This window comes from Phoxinus phoxinus (genome assembly GCF_949152265.1).
Source record: "Phoxinus phoxinus genome assembly, chromosome: 23".
Taxonomy (NCBI): Eukaryota; Metazoa; Chordata; class Actinopteri; order Cypriniformes; family Leuciscidae; genus Phoxinus; species Phoxinus phoxinus.
The window spans coordinates 11,493,544-11,518,023 of record NC_136898.1 but is presented as its reverse complement, the minus strand read 5'-3'; the positions used below and the strand labels follow the sequence as shown (position 1 = coordinate 11,518,023).

The 24,480-nt window shown below is 37.9% G+C and overlaps 1 protein-coding gene across 8 annotated transcripts in view; it reads left to right on the top strand.

The window, feature by feature from the left end:
- Window positions 1-24,480, top strand: part of dlg2 (discs, large homolog 2) — a gene marked incomplete at its 5' end in the record, with an annotated part of 218,398 nt that overhangs the window by 13,461 nt on the left and 180,457 nt on the right. For 3 of the 8 annotated variants that reach the window (XM_079600651.1, XM_079600644.1, XM_079600652.1), the window contains 2 exons: window positions 7,934-8,091; window positions 12,024-12,089. In XM_079600651.1, the coding sequence (XP_079456777.1) occupies window positions 7,934-8,091; window positions 12,024-12,089 (224 nt within the window). Of the gene's footprint in view, window positions 1-5,287; window positions 5,357-7,933; window positions 8,092-12,023; window positions 12,090-16,215; window positions 16,291-17,784; window positions 18,134-24,480 lie in introns of those variants that run through there. The other 5 variants (XM_079600658.1, XM_079600655.1, XM_079600647.1 and 2 more) reach the window with 5 other exon arrangements.

Here is a 24,480-nt window from a genome sequence, read left to right as displayed (position 1 = left end):
CTCAGCTACAGCTAGTCTTATATTATTCTAGATTATTATGTCAGTTTGTTGGTGGAGCAGAGACATGCAGAATTATCAAAGCCAACGGAGGCAGCATGCCAAGACCAAGAGGCAAGCTGTTCTTCTTGTCACATCAGTATTTAGAGTAAAGAGTGGGAGCAATTTACTGGTGTTTTGGAACAGAAACATTTTCAGTTTTCTAAACGTGAGATGCTAATGATAAATATGAGCCATCTGATTTGTAGAAGTCCTGAGATTTCTTCTCAGCTCACTAAACCATTGCTAGGGAATCATCTTCATTTTCCATAAGACTATTGAATCTATTAATTTCTTATTGATCGGCACTACTATAACTTTAAAGAATAGCTCACCCAAACATTATAATTGAATATCCATTCACATTTGTATAGACAGAGGCAACATGCACATTATGCTAAGCTAAACATATCCTTTCCCCCGGTTATTTTTTGGTTCATTATCCCTTTTGATATGGATACATTTTTGGATACTAATGTAAAAATGAATTTATCAAAAACCGCCATCCAAAATACTCATGTTTTACAACAGCTCTATATGTGTCAGTTGTAACACATTTCAGTGCAAAGGCCATTTTCAGAAAGGAAAGTGATTTTATGAATCATGTAGAATCACAGAGGCGGGAGTCTGCGTCAGTAGATAAGGAGGTGTGTGTGTGTGTGTTATGCAGTGGTGGGTAGCAAAAGGAGCTGGAATAATCGCTCTCTAGAGAGGAGTGAGATTACAGCCCTGAGCCCACACCATCCATCCATTACATAAGAGTGGAACAGCTGCCGATCTGCAGCGTGTGAATGAGCATGTGTGTGCGCATACTTTTCTCTGTGCTTCTGTGGGTTGGTCTGTGTTGGAAATAAAGGGAGTTCATGCATAGACCGATGTGATTACGAATATGAATCTTTCCTGTTGCCTTGGAAACCAAGCAGATAAGATATTTCCTTGTGGTATCGGATACCTGATAATGCCTAACTAAACCCATTGCTCTACTGAAGATGGATGCACTCTGAACAGCTAATCGGGTCCATCACAATCTGTAAATACAACCAATGTTGAATAGTTTATTTGCGATATTGAGACAATTTGTACTTTTTAAAGGGTTACTTCTATGGCGATCAACACTTTTTAAATAACTTAAATCCAGATATACCAAATCTTTTTTTGTTAGTCAAACCCACTTGACCTAAAATATTTAATTAGAAGTACCCCTTGAGGTTTTAAGCTAATAACAACACATTCACATGTTTATAGCATGTTCTGATGTTGGTTATGGTGGTTAGTTATATCCAGAAACAGTTCAAATGTTTCATCTTTTATTTGGTATGTTTTTATTTGTATTTAAATTTATATTACTGTTTTAGGATTTAATTAATTATTAGTTTATCTTCAACTCACAACGACCCTGCTGTTCCTTAACAAACCATCAGGGGTTTGTGAACCCCAGTTTTTAGAAACCCTGGTTTAGGCTAATAAATATCAGTAGGGCTGTTCGATTATGGAAAAAAATAATTGTCACGATTATGATTTTAATATTGAAATCATAATTATTTAACACGATTATTGGTGGGCGATATGATCAAAGCCTTATTTCACGATATGAGTACATTTAAATATCAGTGAAATTTCTCAATTATCGATCCTTCAGCAAAAACTAATTCTAGGTTAACTAATGTAAGAAAAAATAATGTAAAATAGCACTGCATATATCGCTACATAGTCTTACTGTACATTAAACAGATTTATCATTATTAATTTAAAGCTACTTAAGTTAGTTTGATTATTAATGACAGACTGCAGCAGTTTGATTAGGCTGTTGTCAGTTTAAGAGCTAATGTATGGTTCCAATATACTGTTACTTACACGCGCGTTTACTTAACACCTAACGCATTGTGGTTTCATAAATGCTTTCCAAAAGGCATTTTGACATGTTTGTGTGTACACATTTAGGCCCATATCTGAAGCCCATTTGCTTATCCACGTTCGGCTGTTATTCAGAGCGCGCACACAGAAAGCCACCTGGCTTTTCACTGTATCTTCTGTTGCTTAATGCGCTTTTAATAACACTGTTTAATATGAAACACGTCTCGCAGTTTAGCAACAGTAGACAGCCCTTCACAACACTCACTTATTTGGCTGATTTGGATGTTAAGTTTGGGCTTTTAGGGAGGAACGAAAATGCTCCGCTGTGAAGTAAAAGGAAGTTGCACTGGACGGAATGCGACAGCGGCACAATAATCGTTCTATTTTGATTGTCTTGTTTTGTGTAAATGACTGAATGAGGTTTATATAGCACATTTTCTATGTACTACTGAACAGACAAAACGCTTTACAATCATGTCAGGGGTCTCTCTTCAACCACCACCAGTGTGCAGCACAGTACGGCAGCCACAGTACAACTGCGCCGGTGCACTCAACACACACCTGAGGTGGAGAAGAGAGAGAGAGTGATTGAGCCAGTTCAGTACATGGGGATTATTAGCCATGATTGATAAGGGCCAATAGAGGGAATTTGGCCAGGACTCCGGGGTTACACCCCGCTACACTTTATGAGAAGTGCCATGGGATGTTTAATGACCACAGAGAGTCAAGAGGACTTCGGTTTAAAGTCTCATCTGTAAGGTGTTTTCATAATCGTTGGAAGCCAAAATCTAAATCGAAAAATCAATTACGATTAATCACACAGCCCTAGATATGAGGTCTGAAAAGAAGTTTGTCTTTTGGCCCAAATTACCCTAGGCCTTGGATACATCATGCATTTTTAAACATAAAATTTTTGGACAATCATTACTTACTAACTATATTAACTGTGCTTTCTGTCACAACAGAGAGAATGAAATGCTTCTTCCTGAAAATGCCACATGTTTTATTTTGTGTATGATTCCCTTATAACAACTGGTAGTTCATCTTACCTAGAGCCTCATTGTACTCCAGTCTTCCCTACTGACTAGATATTCAGTGGGGAAAAAACGGAATAAAGAGATAGCGAGAGTGAGTTTGGCAAAAGGAGGATTTGTACACAGGTCTATTTGCGTTAACTTTCTGCCATGCGCTTTACCTCTACGCTATTGTTACGATTGCCAATGCAGCGTATTCTGCAATTTTTTCTAACTTTTTTTGTGTGAGGCTGACACTATCTGTGTTAATTGAGTTGTTTCCAGTCCTGTACTGTTGTCAACCATGTGTAAAATGTTTAGGCTGCAATTGGCAACAAGTAAGCACCAGGTGCACAAACTTTTGCTCTTGTAACAACTGACCTCATTCAACATGCCAACTATGTCCACCACGGATGGAAAGCTTTCTGAGTGTTTGCAATCAATGAACACCTGATTAATTAACTGATTGAGCCGACTAATTGACTGCAGACTTCTTCTCTTTTTTTGTAGTTCTAAAATCTTCACTATTGCATAAAGTGTCCAAAATGCTCATAGTAAAGTCAAGAGTTAGATAATTATGTCATGTTAAATAGCTAATATATTCAAACGGCAATTTTTCAGTCCATTTTCTTTCTTGTACAGTCAACAGTGAAAGCGAATTAATCATTTTTCTAGACAAGATATGAACTGAATGCCATCCACTATGAAATAATTATGTTTTAAAGGAAAGCAGTGCGCTGTCAAGACTCCATCAGAACAGATTCAGAATACACGATTAGCAGACGACAAACCCTTTATTTAACAGCTTTGTCCCAGCTTTGTGTAACAGATTTTTTTTATAGCCATCTGCCAAAATACACTGCTCTTTCTGCCTGAATTCCTAATGTTGAGTCCAATATCTAAAGAGCAAAATTGCTTATATAACAGTAGCATTCAAAAGTTTGGGATGGGTAAGAAAAAAAAAAAAAAGGCTTTTAATAGAAGTCTCTTATCCTTACATAGGCTACATTTGATCAAGTTTACAGTAAATGTTAATATTGTGAAATATTACTACAATTTAAAATTGACATTTTTCTTTTCACATATTTAAATATCATTCATTCCTGTGATGGTAAAGCTGAATTTTCAGCAGCCTTTACTCTAGTTTTCAGTGTCACATGATCCTTAGGTATCTTTTTTTCTTATTATTATCAATGATGAAAACAAGTTGTGATGCTTTAATATTTTTTTATGAAAACCATGATACAGTTTTTTACCAAATTGTTTGATGAAGTGAATATTTAAAAAATCAGCAAGTAAAGACATTTATGTTACAAAAGATTTGTTACTTTTGATAAATTTAAAATGCTACATTATGCTATTTTAAAAGCTTCCTAATTTGAATGTAAATTTAAAACACTTTAATGTTCTCATAACATAGATTGCAAATGACCAAATTTTTCTCAAAGAGTCGAAAAACGATTTGTTCGGAGATTCAGTCTCTCTTAACTAGGTCTTCTCGGGTCCTTAAATCTGTACCCGACCCGAATCACTTCTTACCCGAACACGATGTGCATAAATAAATTTAACAGCCCGGTTTGTTGTGAATGGTCTAAATGTATTACATTGTTACGTAGGTATGTAACTGGAATTGAGACTGGAATTACTGATGACTCATTTCAGCAGTTCCGATATTCTTTTCTTTAGGAGATAATAACTTTATTTATTGTGCACTTTGATTTTTAAAACTTTGCAGTGTTTACATTCACAAACAGTTATCTACACACCACATGAAAGGTTCTAAAAAGCATAATAGGGGCAAATTATATTTCTTTAAAAAGTAATTGCTGACCCTAAACTTTTTAACGGTAGTGTTAGTGTATGTCTGATGTTTGTTTTGAGATCTTTAAAGTAATTTAAAAGTGTTTTTTTTTTTAGATTCTTTAAAATACTTTGATCAGATGTTCTTGTCGGTTTTGGATATCTTTGTTCATGCTGATGATTGCAGTGATCAGAAAGCAAGGGTTCTGTCCTCAAGGGCTCAGCTCCGTGCCCTGAGTTTAACTGTCCTAAACTCTCCCAGCTGCCCCGGTCCAGCCTACAGCCAAACACACAGATACCACATCATCATCAGTCGCCACCTGCTCGGCTCTTAAGTAGAAACTGCCACTGTTGGGCTCTCTGAGGTGAACAAGGGGCATGTTTGAGTGCTCTAAACGGCTTTAAAATCCACCTAAGACAAAGCATCTGAAATAATGATCAGCTGTATTCTCTGTTTGTGTGTGAGGGTGTAAGGTCATTGTCTGAATTGTAGGGAACAGGAGGCCTGTGCAAGGATTAAGCTGTCTGCTCACATGCTGTTAGATCAGGCATCTGGCATTACACACACACACTCACACACACTACTTCTCGCTGTTTCACTGATGACATTTTGCGCAACATGTCCGTGGAGAACAGGGGACTTTTACCTCTCTGTAAGTTTATTAGAAATCACTGCTGCTTTTAAACGTTTTTTTTGTTTTTTTTGACGTGCATGCATGTTATTGATGCGAGTTATTTTAACAGTTTGTTTTAGAGTAGTATTCATATTTCTGTATTTTATCAGTTGAGACTTTGCATTCACTGTTTCTCAAATTGTGTCACCCACGTCTCTTTGAGAAGGCGGGATTTGCATAAATGTAAGTCTTTGATGGTCTCACTTTCAATTTGTGGTTTCACTTTAGAGGCAAAAGTAACTATCACATTTTAAGTAATCTTTTTGGTGTTTGCGGCTTTGCACCAACTCAAATGCTTGAATAAACAGTGTTATTGATATGTGTTGAACTTAACTCGCTCTGAAGCACTGGGCCAGGCAGGCATCTGTAGGAGGAATAACAAATGAAGTCTTGTTATTAGGTTTTATTGTATATTCATATGTAAATGAATTCTCTCTCTCTTTAAGATGGAATAGACTGCAAGCTTCTGTTTGAAAGATGCTTCTTTTGTTAGGTGGAAAATGGCTGTTTTGTGCTACAGCTTTGGCAACGTTATATTGTCTCCTGAGCAGCTTTACATGCATTATCACATGCAAAGGACTCATGTGGTTCTGTTGACCAATGCAGACTCTGTTATGAAGTAGGGTTAGTTTTTCCCATTAACACTGTCTGTGAATGGGTAAGCAAAACACTTATTTTCTGTTTTATTTAAATATACATTTTTGCAACTCACTTACAGTGCTGTGACATGCATTTTTTAAAAGTACACATAATTAATGTGTTCTCTCAATGAATACATCATTAGCAGGTATAGAAAAACAGAAATTAGAAAATGTTACCGGTTTTAAATTATATATAGCCTAGTTTGTCACATGCTGGACACCTACTTTTACAAATGTCATGTAAACTACCCACATATTTGTTTTCAATGTAGGTTTGCGTCTCTGCTTGTTTGTAATATTTCTTGTCATATCTGAAAAAATCTGCTCATGAGATTTTTTTTTTTTTTCCTGTATTTTTTTTATGTGGGATGCTTCCTATATTTTGACAAAATGTCATCTGGTGCTGAGCACATTTCATCCACACATTCCATATAGGCACTCCAAACACACAGAATGTTCTTTTCTTTTATCTCCTCTCTCAAAGCAGGAGCTTAGTTCATTCCAAGGCAGGATCTGTAACATTTAGTACACCATATGGTTGCTGGATTCACGGCAGAGCTGCTGTCTTTTACCCACCATGCATTGTGGCTTAATGTAACTGTCGCTTTTAAATCTGTGTTGTCCAGGCTGAACGAGCAGAGCAGAGAGGTCTGTAATCTGGATCTGTATAAAAGGTGTTTATTGTGAGAACTGGTGAGAATGGCACACTTGGCTTTGCTCGAGGATCGGGCGAAAGCGCGTCTGCAAACAGCGGCAAGTTTGACGAGAGTGACGAAAGGCTGTAAGAAAAGCGTGTGCGGAGAAACCTTATATGGAGATATTATTATATTTGGGTGTGTTTTATGCAAATGACTTACCTTGTGCACACGGCCGCTCATTTAGAATACTCCAAATTCACAAACATCAGAATCAAATTCATTTGCGTACGGACGTTGTTAATTAAGCAGAGATTTTTTGTGAGAAGTTCTCCTGTGCTTACAAATACAAAATAATCCAAGCAATTACTAGTGAATGAGACCGAATGGCCACTTTTCACCAAAGCAATCTGAAATGTGGACTCATCTGACTGCAGCACACATTTCCACTGTGTTTTAGACCATCTGAGATGAGCTGGGGCCCAGAGAACAATGTGGCATCTCTGCATAGAACTGATGTATATCTTTCTCCTTGCGTAACAGAGATTCAAGGCGCATTCCTTGATGCAACAGCAGACTGTGTTAAGTGACAACAGATTTCCAAAGTACGCCTGAGCCCATGGTCCTATATATAACACAGTAGCATGATGGTTCCTCATGGTCTGAGGGCTCAAAACCAAAGGTCATGCGCATTCAACGGAGGTCTCCTGCCTTGCTCTACACGAACTGAGATTTATCTGGATTCCCTGAATCTTTTCACAATGTTATATATTGTGTATACAACATTACAATGTTCCCACACAAATTCTGCATATGTAAAACTTGGTTGTTGCACAGTCATGGCAATTATTGGAAAGCCCTACATATTTTCTCATTGTGATTTGACTTGGAATCTGTTTGGCTAAGCTAGCTAGAAATTTGTGTCTAATCTCACTTTTTGACCCAGAAACACAAATTAATCTGTACCATGGCTGCCTCTCAAATATCCAGCTTTTTTTCCTCCCCGACTAAACAAGCATGTGTTCGCCTCCTTTCTCTCCCTCTCTCTCTCTCAACCTTCTTTTCTTCAAACTGAGCTGGATTCATTTAGATGCCAACAAATCAATCTAATAAATTGCCTGTGTTTAATTTGATCTGCTACCAGCTAGAGATTATGTTGGTTTTTAATCCACAAGCCCATTTAGGCAAAGTGTGGTTTGGAAACTACAGTACAACCGAGTTCGAGTAGGGATTAAAAAGACATTTATAGTGTTTCTCTTTCTCTCTCTCTCTCTATGTAGATATCCAGGAGTTTTATGAAGTGACCCTGCTGAACTCTCAGAAGAGCTGTGAGCAGAAGTTGGTGGAGGTGAATCACATGGCTAAGCAGTGGGAACACACTGCCACCAGTACGACATTACCCACCGAGGGTCCGCAGCCAGCTTCCACACCGCCAGAGGTGAGACAAATGAAGAATCATGCACATAGACCTAGTGGTTCTCAACTGGCTTTGCTTCAAACACACGCAGAATAGGTCACAGCTACTGTAGTATTATTTGAGCTTTGCCATCACAGGAATAAATGACAATTTAAAATGTATTAAAATAGAGTTATTTTAAAGTGTAATGTATATTTTCCCAACTAATATGCTATCCATTACTTTGCTCATCCATGGCAAATTCACACAATACACGCAATATGGCCTGCTGAATTTGTCATGGATTAGTAAAGTAATGGATAGCGCATTTGTTTTCTGAAGCCACGCATCGTGCTGCCCCAGAACACAGGCTATTTTGGCATGAGCTGGCAAATGAAAAAATAATTTGATAGTTTATTTTGGATCTTTCTGAAGTCTATAGCTTGTTGTGTAGTCCAGTTCAAGAGAGGACAGTCCTCTTGGGGAAGGTTTTATTTCTCAGCAAAAACCGCAGTCTCTCATAACTCCCGCTTCTGCTTGTTGTTTTACGCCTGTTTCACACTGGATGCACAAGCAGAGCTGAGGCAGTGAAGAAGCTGTGCTTATGCAGAACGGGAGCAAAACACACCCATTTTGCTTTCACACTGGTAGTGTTGTGCGCAGCTTAACTGCGACTTGTTACTGCTAATTAGGGCATTGCAGTATTTAGTTTTTATGCCATATATATTGCACATGAATTTCACTAGATGGCTTGAAATGCTCTATTTGGAAAGACTTAATCATTCTATAATGATTGGGGTGATTTTGTTGGGAATCTGCATATAAAATAATAAACAAATTACATGCACAGATAAATACAATAGAACAAATATACAAATTAAATAAACAGTGCTTTATATTTTTCAGGTACATCTAACAGTATTCAGGTACATAAAATGAATAATCAAATGTATGTTAACACTGCATAGTCTTCACTTTATAAATAAAATATAATCTTTGTTAAAAAGTGAAAAAGCTACAAAAGTGATTTTCTCTTTGTATTTTATTGTTTGATTAACATTAATGAGCGGGTATATTAGGCTGCTGTCACTTTAAGACTGAATGCACGGATCCAATATAATGATACGCATCTGTTTTCTTTCTCAATAATTTACGTTCATGTAAGCCATAAGTGACTGCGTTTACGAGAATACTCACAGAGACGGGCATTTTGACATCATTTTGCATGCATGTGTCCGTTCCAGCACAAATAGATGCTGAAGAGAACATAATTCTGTGTTTGCGTGTTGTCTGTTCTGTCATAAGCTGTCGATAGACAGTCGCAGCACTGCGGTTTCGGCTCTGTTCCTGCTACGTACTGCCGCAACTGTTGACATGGTCAGCGGAAGAAAAAAAAAGAACTGCTTATGCATCCAGTGTGAAACAGGCCTTTATTTGCTGTATTTGGAAACATAAAGTAGCCATAAATGAAACAGTTGTTGACATACAGTAGAGTAAAAATATAGAGGTCATGACATGAGAAATCAAATTTGCCTTGATCTTTTGACATGTAAGGGGTCTTTGTATCATTAAAACATCCTGCAAGTTTCATAGCTTAAAACATCCTCCTCATTATAAATAAAGCATTTTTTTACTGAAGCTCCAAAAATGGCTTGTTTGGTTAATGTGGGATTTGTGACATCACACAGGAAAATAAATATGCTTATGCATCGTGCATCGAATGCATCGAATGAGGGTTGAAAATTATAATTTTACCATGTGCGTTTTAAATAGAAAAAAAAAAGCTTAATAAGGAACATATTCAAATAAGGAATAGTGAACGTATTAAAATAATTAAACAATCCATGTCATGACCCCTTTAAATGTGTTCTTGTAAGTATTTGAAGAGAAATGTATAAGTTCATATTGAAAGCTCTTATTTTTTTGTGGATTTTTACATTTTGACCATTTTTTTTTAAATCTCTTCTGAAACTGCAGAAGACATATATACGAATCTGGGGATTAAAATTCTGCTTTCCATTTAATCTTGATTCTGCTCTTGGGGAAAATATAGACCTAAAAAAAAAATCGTATTAATGAATATTCTTTTTTACATTTTCTCTTGAAATGGCTGGAAAAGCACCCTTTGAGTGTGTTTGAGGCCGTGTCTGGCATGTGCCGTGATGAGGTTGAGTGGAAAGGCTTGTGACAGAATAATTAAAGGCAATAAATGAAGTTGTAGATATCTGAAGAATACAAATGGCTCCAGAGCTGTATGCAGGCTTTGTCTTCTCAGACGCTGGTGAATTCCACAGCACTGCTGACGCATCAGCGCTCACAAAAGCATCACATGTGTCAATCAAACACCTACTGATAAAATGTTACAAGTGTACTAGAGACTTGTGTGATTAATGACTCTAATTTTCTGAGAAAGCGAGATTATACTGGACTGAATTATACTGCTCAGCGGATTTCATTTAACAATGCATAGCAGAAAGATTAAAGCTTGTTGTATTTTCAACTGCATAGTTAAATGCAAAACTTCATTTCAGTTTCAAATATGCATATAATGTTTTCATGTATTGATGGGTGTTTTTATTTATTGTTTTGTATTTTAGCAGGTTGATAACTGTGTGTATTATTGTACCAGTGTAAATTTAGACTGCATTTTACAGCCACTAGGGGGAAGCTGTCTCTGTGAACTGTGTGTCTTGATCCCAGTGTCTCATGGTCTTATAGGACACAAGGACATCATCTTAACATCAGCAGCATCTTTAAATCTGTAGATATCTTCACTGAGCCTTTAAAAATTAGCATACAAAATATTTATACTACAGTTAACAATAACTTATATGCTATTGGCTGTATCAGTCGACATTGTATGTCTTTTTTTGAGGAAATTAATCCTATAATCAGCTAGGATGCATTAAATGTCTTCTTTATTTATTTAAAAAAAGACATTTATAATGAGACAAAAGATTTCTATTTCAAATAAAATACTGCTCTTTTAAACTTCATCAAGTTTTTAAAATTAGTTTCCAATAAAATATTAAGCAGCACAATTGTTTTCATAATAATAAGAAATATTTATTCATATACAAGCATATTCAAATTATTTCTGAATGATCATGTGACAGTGAAACTGCAGTGAATTATGATGAAAATTCATCTTTGCCATCACACCAATAAATTACTTAATTTAAAATTGTATTTAAATAGAAAAGTTATTTTTAAATTGTAAAAATATTTCACAATGTTAAAGTTGTTACTGTATTTTGATCAAATAAATGTAGCCTAACCTTGGTGAGCATGAGACTTTTTTTCCAAAACATACAAAAAAATATTACTTTAAAAAAAATATATATTTCTCGTTTTAAAACAACTTTATTCAAATGTGGACATTCTGAGTGTCCGTCTTTAGTGTAGTGTTTAGATGAAAGGATTTTGAAATGAATTTAAATTAGAAATGCTCACGGTCACATATCATGGTCTTCAGGATGTTAATCATTTATTTGGCTCGCCTCGTATGTGAGTGTGTGAGTGTCTGTGCTGCTACGGTTGGCTGTTATTGCACAACATGTTATATAAGGGTTGTGTTTGTGAATTTCAGACTGATGCGTCTGGCCTTTTCTCTTTCTTCAGCCTGCCTTATACATTATACATTATTTGTTGACAGAATTCCCAAGCAGGATTTTAACTTCATTCTGTGACTTCAAATGCTCTTTAAATAAATGTATAATGTGTAAAAGCAATATCTCCCTTGAAATCCTTCTGCTTATCTGAATATCCACCATGCTCTTGAATATCAACAGCTCACTTGCTTGCGTGAGAATGTTTGAATATCAATATTGAAGTGAATATAAATAAGATCAATATCAAATGTTATGTTCCAAAAACATTACACGTATGCTTAAAGTGAAATACTTCTGGAGTCGACCACCAGGCATTAGAGATGTAGATGACTTCTGAAAGTGTGTGTGTGTTTTTGTCCCCAGCTGAGAGGGAAGAGCCGCATGGAGCTGACAGTGGAGGAGCCTGCTGTAGAAACCACCGGTACAGAGGTGAGAAACAGTCTTCCCACATTCTGTTCAATTTTCTGACAGATGCAGATTGTCATGTGGCAGCTTTTACACCAGCTACACATGAGTAATGCAGGCAGAGAGGTTTTTCCCTTCGAATGATTTATTTCCACTTGGAGGGATGCCATAGACTGTTGATAAGTGCCTTATTGATTAAAAACAGTGAGAGGTTTTGAGATGAGTTTTTCATAAGACTGCGGTCCATTATCAGAATCAACATGCGGGGACATTTTCTGAGCACTTGAGTGTTTATCACTTTTACAGTACTTCCTTATTGTTTGCACTACTGGATCTATAATAAAATAATTATGAGAACCAGTGTTATTTATATGCTATTATAGTATTTATTAATATGTTGAATTAGCTTTTTAGTATTATTTATATACAATTTTAGTATTTATTAATATTTTTAATTGGCTTTTATTTTTATATCCTCAGTTTTTGTTTTAAATTTAGCTTAAGCTTTTGCCATTTATTTTATTTATTTTTAATTATTAGTTTATATATTTCTATTTAGCTTTATTTTATTTTTACAAATTATTTGTATTATATATTTATTTGTATTCTATTTCAGTTAGTTGCCAAGGCAACATTTAATAAATAAAAAAAGCCTTTATATTAGTAATTGAAACCATTTTATTCTAAGTTTTGGTTAACACTAACATTACTGATTAGAACAAGTGTGATTTTAAATCTTCAGTTACAATGGGAAATGTGCCATATTACAAAACTTAAATGCACTGTAAATTAAATTTATATTGTCTTTATCTGCAACCCTTAACATACATTTGACTGTCTATTTCTTCTATAAAGTCCATGTGTTTTTTATGTTATTTTTTAGAAACAAATAAGAGAAAGTTTATTGCAGCATTTGGCTGCAGTATTAAAGTTATATGTGGTTGGTGATAGCAATATGAATAAGTGAATTTCTTAATTATCTTTACACTAATAGGCAAGGGAACTCCTAGCACCAATGGGACTTGAAATATGTCAGAGAACAAAACTGATTCTCAGATAAGTTTGAATCCAAACGTCTGACTTTTTTTTTTTTGTGGCATTTTCTGCAATCTCAGAATTAAACCTTTTAATTGAAAATTGCCTTAAAAAAGGAACATGATTATACACTGAGGAGCCAGAGCATTTTGACCAGTCACAGGTAAAGTGAATATCATTGATCTCTTTGACAAGGGCCAAATTGTATTGGGAAGGCTACTGGGTCAGAGTATCTCTGAAATGGTAAGGCTTGTCGGTTTCTCCCGGTCAGCAGTGGTGAGAATTTACCAACATTAGTCCGAGGAGGGACAAACCACAAACCGGCGACTGGGTGTTGGGCGCCCAAGGTTCATCGATGCGTGAGGCCAAAAAAGCCAGTCCTTTCTGGTCCGAGCCAACAGAAGGTCTACTGTGGCACAAGTCACACAAAATTTTAATGATGGTTATGGTAGGAATGTGTCACAACACGCAGTGCATTCTGCTGCATAGCCGCAGACCAATCAGACTGCCTATGATGACCCCTGTCCACTATAGAAGCGCCTACAAATGGTCACACGAGCATGTTTGTCTGCATGCCATGTTATATTAGTGGGTGGCTTGTATCAAAAATTTAACTGTGTGTGTGTGGAGCCAGATTCTGCCTTTTCACTAGTACAGCTCCCATCTCGGAGGCGTGTTGATCTCCAGTAATTGCCACCACTGTCTAACTCAACCAGCTTGGATGCTCTCAGAATTTACACAGCAGTGAGAAACACTTGTGCGTACAAGAACACAGGCTTGTATTCTAAATCCCATTTCGAAGCACATTCTGCATAGGGCGACACGTCATGTTATTGCTCTCACCTTGTGTTAATTTAAATTAGCGTCCACCAGTTTATTCATTGTTCTGTTTATTCTAAGCATGTGCTGCAGGTTTGTCATCTAATTCTTTAAATGCTTACAGAATGAATTCAGATTTGCTCTCAATGAATTGTATTGTTCATCAGCTGGAAAAGAATGTTCTGATATGTGTTATTAGTGACCCACATATACTCAAGTCCAAATCAAGGACTCTGAGTTTAATACATCTGTGGCTTTTGTTTTTGAAAAGAGGGCAGAGCCAATTATAGGCAGGGACAAAGACAAACCCAAATATACTGTAGCTGGAATAATAGAGAAAGAATAGAACTGTGGAAGTCCAGACATCAGGGTGGAGGTTGAAATGAGAGCTTTTTCTTTTTCTGAATGAATCTGTGGCAACTCCCCCTTTTGTTACTCAAGTGGGACATCTGAGGATCTTGAGGTCACTTGCAACACCTCGCTCATAGATTCACACACACAGAGCCCTTGAGGGTCTACCAGATGTCTCGTCTGTACACATGAGAGAGCAGGACTGCCCGCAGGTGTCCCGTCTGTAAGCGTTTACAACGGCCCTGTGCCTTAGGTGCTCATACAGTCACATGTGCACAATACACATACCTTTGTTGTTGAGTCGGACTGTGAAAGAGTCCTCCATAGAAAATGAGCTTACACCGAAATAGGGAGGGAGTTGCGGACACAATGCCTCATGCCAAAATAAATTCTAAATCTTGCTTACACGAGAGGTGTGTGTGTGTGTATTGTCCTCAATAAAATAGCATGTAGCGCGGATTGGAGGTTTGTCCACTTGACCGGGGCATTGGTGATTTGAGGGTAAACATGGCTGGAATGATAGGTTTAAACTCTTAGTCAGATTTCCCAAAAAATAAATAAACAGTACTTTATGGGATTTAGCACAAGACAGAGAATTCTATCCACATTCATGACTAAAGTGTCCATTTGTATGTGTACCGGTATTATAATTAATGTTAGGAGAAAAATTTGAGGTGATACATAAACGCCACATAAATTTAGCTTTTCAGACTCAATTAAGTTGTATTAATATATGCACCGCAAAAAATAATAATTCCTTAATCAGTATTGTTTTTCCAGTAAAAATATTGAAATGCACTCAGTAGTGTGTGTATGTATTACACACCGGTCATTTGCCTGTTCAGTTGTTCTGTTCATGTTTAGTCTGAGTAGCCCGAGTGCTTTGTTTCTGAGTTTATTTCTAATAAGTCAACTACTGCTGCAAATAGGTCCAGCTCTTTATTTGATTTGTATTAACCGTAAGCGTGTGACAAAATAACAGTTTTCCAAAAAAAAATTGTTGTTGAAAGAATCGTCTTGTGTTCACCTGGATTTATTTAATCAACAAATACAGTAAAACGGTAATATTGTGAAATATTATTTTCAATTTAAAATAACCACTTTCTATTTTCATATATTTAAAAATGTAATTTATTCCTGTGACGCAAAGCTGAATTTTCAGCATCATTACTCCAGTCTTCAGTGTCACATGACCCTTCATAATTCTAATACTGATTCAATAAACATTTTGTTACCAATGTTGAAAACTGATTAGTATAATAACTGTATTTTTGATACATATTTTTAAGGCTTCTATGTTTCAAATTTATTTGAAAGAGAAATCTTTGTAACAAATGTTTTTACTATCACTTTTAATCAAATTGATTTGTGCTAGGTAGTTCAGTTATATCAGTGAGACATAATTAATTTGAATATGAAAAGTTGAGTCTACAGCTGCTCCAGGCTATTTTTACTTTTTTTCATTAAGTTCTAGCTTTTTTTGTCCCATACCTGAACCGGTTTGTCTTACAGCAACAAACTAACATCATTGTTTCTAATGTTTTAGAGTCCTATACTAGCCCATTAGTAACTTACTTTTTAAAACTTTGTTAATATGAGGGGCCTCTCTTCTGGAAACACGGTTAGCATTGTTAGCAAAGTGGACAGTGCTTCGACAGTTCATGTAAGGAGACCACAAAACAAAACGTGGCACTGTAACAGAAACTTGCTCGCCAAGTTCATGTTTGAGCTTCTGTCTCAATGTCCTGCCGACCTCGTTTCTTAATTATTCCCCTTTGTCTGTGGGAAAGTGTTGTGGAGAGGAAGTTAAAGTACTCAGTCTATAATATGATCGCTCAAAGCGGCTTTGAGGCCCATCTGCTGAAGGGCTTAGTGTGTGTGTGTGTGTATTTGAGAAGTGAGTCGTAGACATAGTGTGTGCAGCAGCCATTGAGATGTCAGATGCAGAATGAAAGCCGTGATAAGGTTGCAGTTTTGCGAGGAGCTGGAACTGGAGGAGCGGACAGTGTACGTACAGCAGGTAAGACTGACAGAAGAAGAGAATGATAAGATAGATAGTAGGCCTGGGTACTAATACAGAGAGATGGGGGAAGGGGTGCAGTCAGCTGGTCAGCATATTGTTCTTGGTCATTCAAGAACTGCCGCTCCTTGCCAGGCAATCCGGTGGTCATCAGCTGGAAAGCCATGTGGAATTTCAAGTGCTTGAAGATGCTTCGTAGATTAACTTTATGCATTTGTACAGATATGCTGTATGTTGCTAAGTTTTTTCCATTGAACACAATATCTTTCTTTTTTTTTTACATGGCCATTTTTCATACAACAACGGTTAAATTAGAATTTATTTGATTAAGATAAACACCTTGATGTACCATCTTGTTTTTAAGGGAGTCCCAACATATTCTAAATGATTTATTTACGATTTTGGAGATCATTTTCGATGTAGCAGCTAAGTAAGATCATCACATTTCAAAGGCTCCGATTTAATTAAATAAATATATTCCAGAGAAGAATGCATGCACTGTTTATTTACACATGCGCCGGCGCATCTCATTGGAGTTTTCAGTGTCTACGCAGTATATTCTGCCCCACATGAACTCCATCATTGCACCTGCTCTGAGTTTGGGTCGCTTTAGCACACATTTGGGAACACAACATGTACCACTCATTTCACCAGATTTGTTATGAAAAGCATTTTATAAACCTGAAGCCCAGCTTTAAACTTACATATAAACAATAGTTCAATGGTTTTAATATTTGATATGTTTAAATGTCATTTTGATTATCAAAGATGAGTTTTAAGGGATCAAATTATTGACTGCATGGGGACTTTTAAGTCATTTTATACATTTTGATTCACAGTGAAGTACATATTATTCCAAATCTCTCATTAACCCCTTAGTTGAGCAATTTTGATGCAAAAAAATTCCTCTATACCGATAGTTGTGCAAGACCCTGCTATGGTTACACCTCTTTCTCAAGATGACTTCTCTTTTATTTATTTGTTAACGACAAACATTTTATGTTGTTATTTTATAACTGCAGTAGGCAGCTCTCCCCTCCTGTCTGTTTATTCGTTTAAATTACTGGGGAAGGTCTTGATATAAAGTGCAGATGTTGTGTGATGCATCTGGCCTGATGTGCAAATCTCTGCTGAAGCATTGCTGCAGATTCCTCTCTGTGACTGTTGTCTCTTTGTCTTGTATCTCACAATAATTTATTAGCCCTGTGCACTTAAAAGTCCGGTTATTTGAGCTCACCAGTGGTTTTCCAAGACAGATTGATGTTGTCAAGATCAGCGTGCACTGCTTACTCAATCCCCTCTCTTAAACCCTCCAAACTGCCCCGAATTTATTCTTACACTTCATTCCTCTCCACAACTGGCTTAAAAACGGCTTAGTTCTGCTTCAGATAACCAAAGGAGAAAAAAAATTAACTCTCAGACCACAAACAGTGACTGTAACAGCAATTTTCCCAATCGTAGTGCAGATTCTCCAGGCTAGAGTGGTAAATGTTCAGCGTCTGTGTCTGTTGTCGCGCGCATGGGTGTGCGCTTGTGCGGCGAGCTCCAGAGGAGGAGGGATGCTCTGTGATCTCAGCAGTCTGAGCCCCAGCCATGCTGCTGAGCAGTGGATAGCGCTAACAAGCGCCGGGCTGTAGGACTACGGCAAGACCATGCCTGCACACAGAGAGGACTCGCGCCTCTGTCAGCGTTAGCTCCAGCCGTGCCTTTCCTTCCTTCCTCTCTCTTTCAATCTCTCTCTCTCTCTCATCTCTCTCTATTTGTTAATGTGGTGCTGATGAAGGGGAAACTGGCTTGAGCTGTTTGGCTCAGAATGGATTGTCTGTGTATTGTCACAACTAAGGTAAGGAGAGTGAGAGAAGATGGGAATGAGTGTTAAAGGGAAGAAGCTTTTTTTTTTTTTTTTACGTGTCGGCTGTTGAGAATCCGAGGGTGTTATTTGTGTCGTATTGCTTTGCTGTTTCTTTTAAAAGGGACTTTTTCCATCTCTTTTTGGAACAGAATGCTCATTGGTTTAAGTGTTGTGTTACAGTGTCGCTTCAGTGCTGCATTGTATCAGGCTTAATCCCTTGTTGCCGCTCTGTTGAGCCATCAAGGCGTAAACTTGTCGGAAACTTGCATCCACAGATAACAAGCCTCTCGATGGGCAACAGGGCTTTTAGCTCCTCACCACCACTGGAGCCAGACACGTTGCTGGTGGAATACATTATTGATGGTCAGTCCATCAACAAACAGTCCTAGGCTTTATCGGATTTCCCGCCTTCAGTGGTGCAGGTATCCGGATGGGAAGCCTTTTGAGTGGCATCGAAGGGTTGAGAGTGCCAGTCTGCTAGCAGAACTTGAACTAATGGGGTTTATCTCACTAGAGCCAAGCTGATCTGTTTACACGCTTCTAAATATACAGTATGAGTGATTTGATCTTTGCATCTCTGTTCAGTTTAATGTTCTATGTTGGCTTGACAGTGAAGGAGGGCTTGTACCTAATGTGTAGACAGCTACCTCTCTCATTCACAATCAGTGTTGCAGATGCAATTCACCATCCTGTGAACTGAAATATTAATGTTTGTATTTGCGTGCTTTGTTGAATCAATGCTGGAAGTGCCATTGTGATGGTAATGTGGGCAGCTTGGCTCTGTGCGGTGAATTCCAAATGCGGCTCTACTACACCTGAATGGCAAGCACCTTAATGCTGATTTTTAAATGGTCAGGGGGTTCATGGTCTTTTATAAAACCCCAGAAGACAGCTGATTAATATTAGGCATCTTAATTTCTCCAGACTTCTATAGAGGTTCCATGGTGCAGTGATTAGTTATTTTATTCAATAATGAAATTATTACTTTTCAGTAATGGTGTAAATGTTGTTCTTTAAACATTATTTTCATCAAAGAGAAAAAAAGAAAAAAGTGTATTATGGTTTTCACAAAAAAAAAATATTAAGCACATGGTTCCAATATTGATAATAATATTAAGAAATATATTTTTCTTGAACACTAAATCAGCGTATTAGAATGATTTCTGAAGGATCATAGACTGGAGTAATAATGCTGAAAATTTCAATGATCACAGGAATAAATTACATTTACACCACACACACACACACATATATATATATTTTTGTAAAAATACTGTAATAATATTTCACAATCATATTGTTTTGGCTTCATTTTCGATCAAATAAATGCAGCCTTGGTAAGTATTTTTTTCAAAAACTATTATCAAATTCTAACATTTGAACAGTAGTGTACTTCAAAGAAGGACTACCATGGTACATGACTAAAAAACACATAATTATTATAGTACTTCGTTAATATAAACAATACCATCCTGTCGTTTAGCTAAAGAGCCGATTTGAGTCCAGTCTCATTGGATATTGTTATTTTTTTGTAATTTTAAGTAATTTCTGTTTTTAATTTTGTTTTAGAATATTATTTTGTTCAGTAACAGAGGCAGAGTTTGTATCCACTCTGCAGTAGACTGTCGATATTAAGAGTGAACTCCTGATTCACAGAAAGCATTTGAACAGTTTCGATGCAATCAGTGCTTTGATGATGTAAAAGAATCCAGTCCTTGAGTAAGTTGCTTGCTTACTCAGATTTTTGCTTTCAATTCCTCAGTCACCCACAGGAATTATTTTAAGCTTTTTTTCTTGAGTTGAACTTTGTGAATCATCATTCATACCTTATGAAAGAGAAGTATTTTCTGTGGCTAGCTCAAGTTTTTTATATAGAAATAGGCATCGACTGTACAGTGTAGTACATAATGTAGTGATTCCCATGGACAAGGACAAGCTTGTTATAAATAATAATAATGATTATTAAAACTATATGTATGTATATATATATATAGGTGTATTTGCTTTTCTGTTTTTCTTAAGGCCTTTAGTCTTTACTGTACACTGAAAATAGCTGTTATTGCTATTACACCTAGTCATTTTCACTGCTGACCCCAGTTGCACGATAAGCATAGAGACTGCAACTGCTCAAGAAAACAGTCAGACTCGTTTAGGAAGCACTGTGTTTTGCGGTTAAAGGAGCACAATCCTGGTTTGCAGTAATTTAGCGGTGTAATTATTCTGTTGACAGAGATCTGGCTCATCTGTGGCACCCTGGGAAGCATAGCTCAGGACTCATAGGGTGAACCCCTACGTCTAGAAAAAAATAGTGAAATACAATTGGGAACATTAGATGGAAAAAACAGACATCTCTGGACTGCAGACAACATTTTTTTTCTGTTTGCTCTGTTTTTTGCTGGCTGATGCAAAGACTTAAAGTTGGCCCAGTTTTATTTGTTTATAGTTATTTTGCAACGAGATAAAATAGAAGTCTATATTGGATTGAACACTCAACACTGATGAGGATTGAGGCTAGAGATATACCGATCGACCGGACAGGGACCGGAATCGGACGATTTTCCTCATGAATGGCCCTGACCGGTAGCCATCCGGTCAGTCCCGCGTCTTTCCGTTTTGTTGCCAGCGGCACATGGAATAATGTCAGGTGCGTCGCTCTCTTCTCTCCGACTGCGAAGTGACACACACCTGCCTCTTCTCACTCACTCGCCTCATTCGCTCTGGTTAAATAGTGTATAATAATTGGTTTAATAATTAATATTTAAATAGTAATTTAAAAGTTTTCTTGAATTACAACCCATTTGTTAAATTATGGGGAGGACAGGTTGAAAAAGGATCGGGAAATGTTGCAAGCAAAATTCGTATAACTTGTATTACCCATTTGAGTGTTACAGCAAAGTGTATTAGAAGAAACACTGTTGTACCTTTATTAGTGTGGCTGTTCAGATTTAGATGTCTTCATTCAATTGCAGATTCAGAAAGTGATAAACTTGTCATTGTATCATCAAGAAAGAGAGAGTCGCAGAGAGAACAAGATCTTGAGGGAACATCCTCCCTCACAAGAGCCAATTATATTGTACACGCTGAGAGTCATTATGCTGTGCTTCATCACAGGAAGTCTTTCCTCCAACAATGTCGTTGTTGTTGTTTTTTGGCACTCTGGCTGTAAATATTTCGTGTGAGTTCTTTCTATTTTAAGTCATGGTGAAGTGTACATGTGCATCCAACGCCCTCCACCCACTTCCTCTACTTCAAATGCACACAACATCTGAATCTCTCTCTCTTTCTCTCTCTCTCTCTCTCTTTCTCTCTCTCTCTCTCTCTCTCTCTCTCTGACTGCCTCCACTCTCTTCTTGGTGGTTTATGTTACGTAATAGTTTGCGGGATGCACTCAGTAGGTTATGGCTGAGAGAATATCATCCCACACACACGCAGTGTGATGCTGGGAGTTTGTGTGTTTTAGTCCCCCATCGCAGCTGTTTTTAGTGGCGTGGACAAAGGTGATATAATGACGATCTCTGCCTCCACCCCAGCAGGGAAGCTTTTTTTTTTCCACCCTCCTCTCCTCCGCTGGACAGTGTGGGATCTAGGGTTCATCTGCGTAGGAAAAACTCAGATTTTTTTCTCTTCTGGCCCACAAGGCCACCCGTACTTGTCTCTCTTTAGCTTTAGATAGAGTTGAATATGTCTGCAGTTCTTTTGTTCATTCATTCAAGCGGAGGTGTAAAATTTGAAATGGACATTGCCCACATGCTTTGAAGAGTTTTAACACTTTATGGTTTATATTGTCTCTTACTCGGGATGTTGCTGATGTTGAATAGTTAGTGTCACGTAGCCAGCATGACGCCTTTCTTCTTCCATTAGGTGTTTTGGTATAGCCTGGCTCCGGCCTTCTACGTGTTTCCGCTCATTTTTCATTTTCCTTCAGAACTACGTCTGGGATTTAACCGGTCCAATCAGCGAACAGAGGGAGTGGCTGAGAGCGATGACGTTGAGGTCGTGCGCTAGTTTGAGTCGTCATACGTCACGACCAAACGTTAGCGATTGGTTATGGCAGATCCAGAGTGTCTCTGGGCAGATCCAATATTTTTAAACTTCAACAGAGGACCCGCCTTCAAGGAAGTTAACGCTTGTCAATGGAGAGAGGCCAGACTCTATGTACAAATGAAATGTACGAGAGTCTGGTACAACCAGGCTAGTTTTGGTATCACAGCGGCTTTGTTTCCAGGTGGGCTGTTGAAGAACGCAACACACGTTTCCCCCGGAACTCTTGAAGTGTTTCCCATTTTATGTGCCTTATGCATCTGACGTCAGCCTACTGTCCGTGGATTTGACACCTGAGGCTGAGACTACTGAATAGTTGTAAAATAAAAACTGGGAAAGTTGCGAACCTTAACGAAGAAATTTAAACAAAACCTGGATTGATATTCATGATGTTTGTTTCTATTTAAGGAATTGCATTTCAGTTTTTGCTAATACTGGCTTATCCTCATGTTGCTTAGACCTCCATCTAGACTGACTTACTTTTGTTTGGAGCAGAACTTTGTTCCTAGAGGGTCATTAAACATGATGGCATAATGGATTCAAGGCCCGTTCAATAACTAGCTATAGCAATAACTATATTAGTGTCCACAACATGTGATATCGTTCTGTTTAATATAAGCACTTGCTGCAGTTATGTTGTAATCCACTTTAAATGCTCGAGCTCTTGGTGGCTTCTGATTGGTTGTCAATGCATTTATCGTTCATTAGCTGGAAAAAAAGTAGTTTTGAAAGTGATTTCAACTATATTGTTTCTCTGTTGTGGTGTGGACTCTGCTATACTTTTACAATTTTTATACTAGAATGATTTTTAAAACGATATCTTTATTGTTATTGTTTATCATTCTTGGTGTAAACAGGCCTTTAGTGTAGGTCGTCTGTAAATCAGCAGAATACAGACCAAGAGAACCTGGTTTATCTCTCTCAAAATGTTTTTCCATCAGTCTTGTATAGTGCAATCTGTGGAGGAACCACATGAATACATAATTGAATTAGTCCTAAGGTTAATGTCTTGTGAATGTGAGGCTGGTCTCTAGATCAGGGTGTAGCTTTGCAGTACTGCTGAGTTCAGGATTGTAGAAAAGCCTTTTTGCATTTCTGAGAGCCCATCCTAATCCTCTCCTTGCATTTGAAGATGGACCGAAGCTAAAGATGTGCAGTGGGACTGGGACAACAGATATTTGCAGAGCCCTGCAGTGACATAAGGCCAAGCATGAACACAAGATGATTGAATGTAGGGTAATTAGTAAGCAAAGAGTTTGGAAGAGGCTACAGACAATAATGATTTAAGCCGCACTGACATGTTTTTCTAGCCTGGGTGCCAGCCCGAACCCCACCCACAACATTTTTTGGTCGGTAAGTTCGGTCTGGACTCGATCCATTGAGGAGTAATTATGCTCGGCTCCCAGAAGGCCGAGCCAATCAAATTGCCAGGCCGGGCTTTAATCGATGATGGACAGGTGATTTGCGGTTACGTAATCACCCACGTCATCAAAGAGCAGTTGGGTTGAATTGGTTTTCAATAGAGGATGGATACCCGACCCGAGTCCGACGGGCCGGGCCGGGTTCGGACAGATATTTAGAAATGATGTTCGGGTTCGGGTCGGGCTCGGTGCTTTCACTTGATGCAAACGTTCGTTTTTGTGATTAAAATACATGTAAAATATTACCATAACATCCGTCTTCCTGTGTGCGGACATTTGTTTATGTAGCCGTGACAACGAAACGCGTGCATAATGTGCGCGCGCCAGGTGTTAAGAGCGCTTGTTGCTCCGCGCGCTGATGCGCTTGTCCTGTTGACATTTCCGATTGCCTTCCTACAGTTGCTTAATAAAAGCGGGCTTTCCACACAAACAAACGTACAATTGTCATTAGTATGAGAAAAAAATGGGATTTTAACTGTCGGGCTCGGGTCGGGCTCGAACATAAATATCTTTGTGCCTGTCGGGCTCGGGTCGGGTTCGGTTACTGCTCTGTCGGACGCGGGCCGGGCTCGGACTGAAAAAGTCGGCCCGATCCGCACTCTAGTTTTCAACAAAGATGACTGCAGCTGGAGAATTGAGATGTTTAGATTCCGCTATCGCGTCTGTTATAAAATAAATCGACAGCGCATTAATTTTAAAAGACGAACAGTGAACCGCAATCAAAGCATTTGTCGATCGTAAAGATGTGTTTGCCGTCCTTCCTACGGGATTCGGCAAAAGTTTAATTTATCAGCTGGCTCCGATGGTCGCTAAGAAGATGGGACGCAATGAAAACCAATGGAAGGGATGGGCTCACGATCTCTTTTCTCTGAAGCC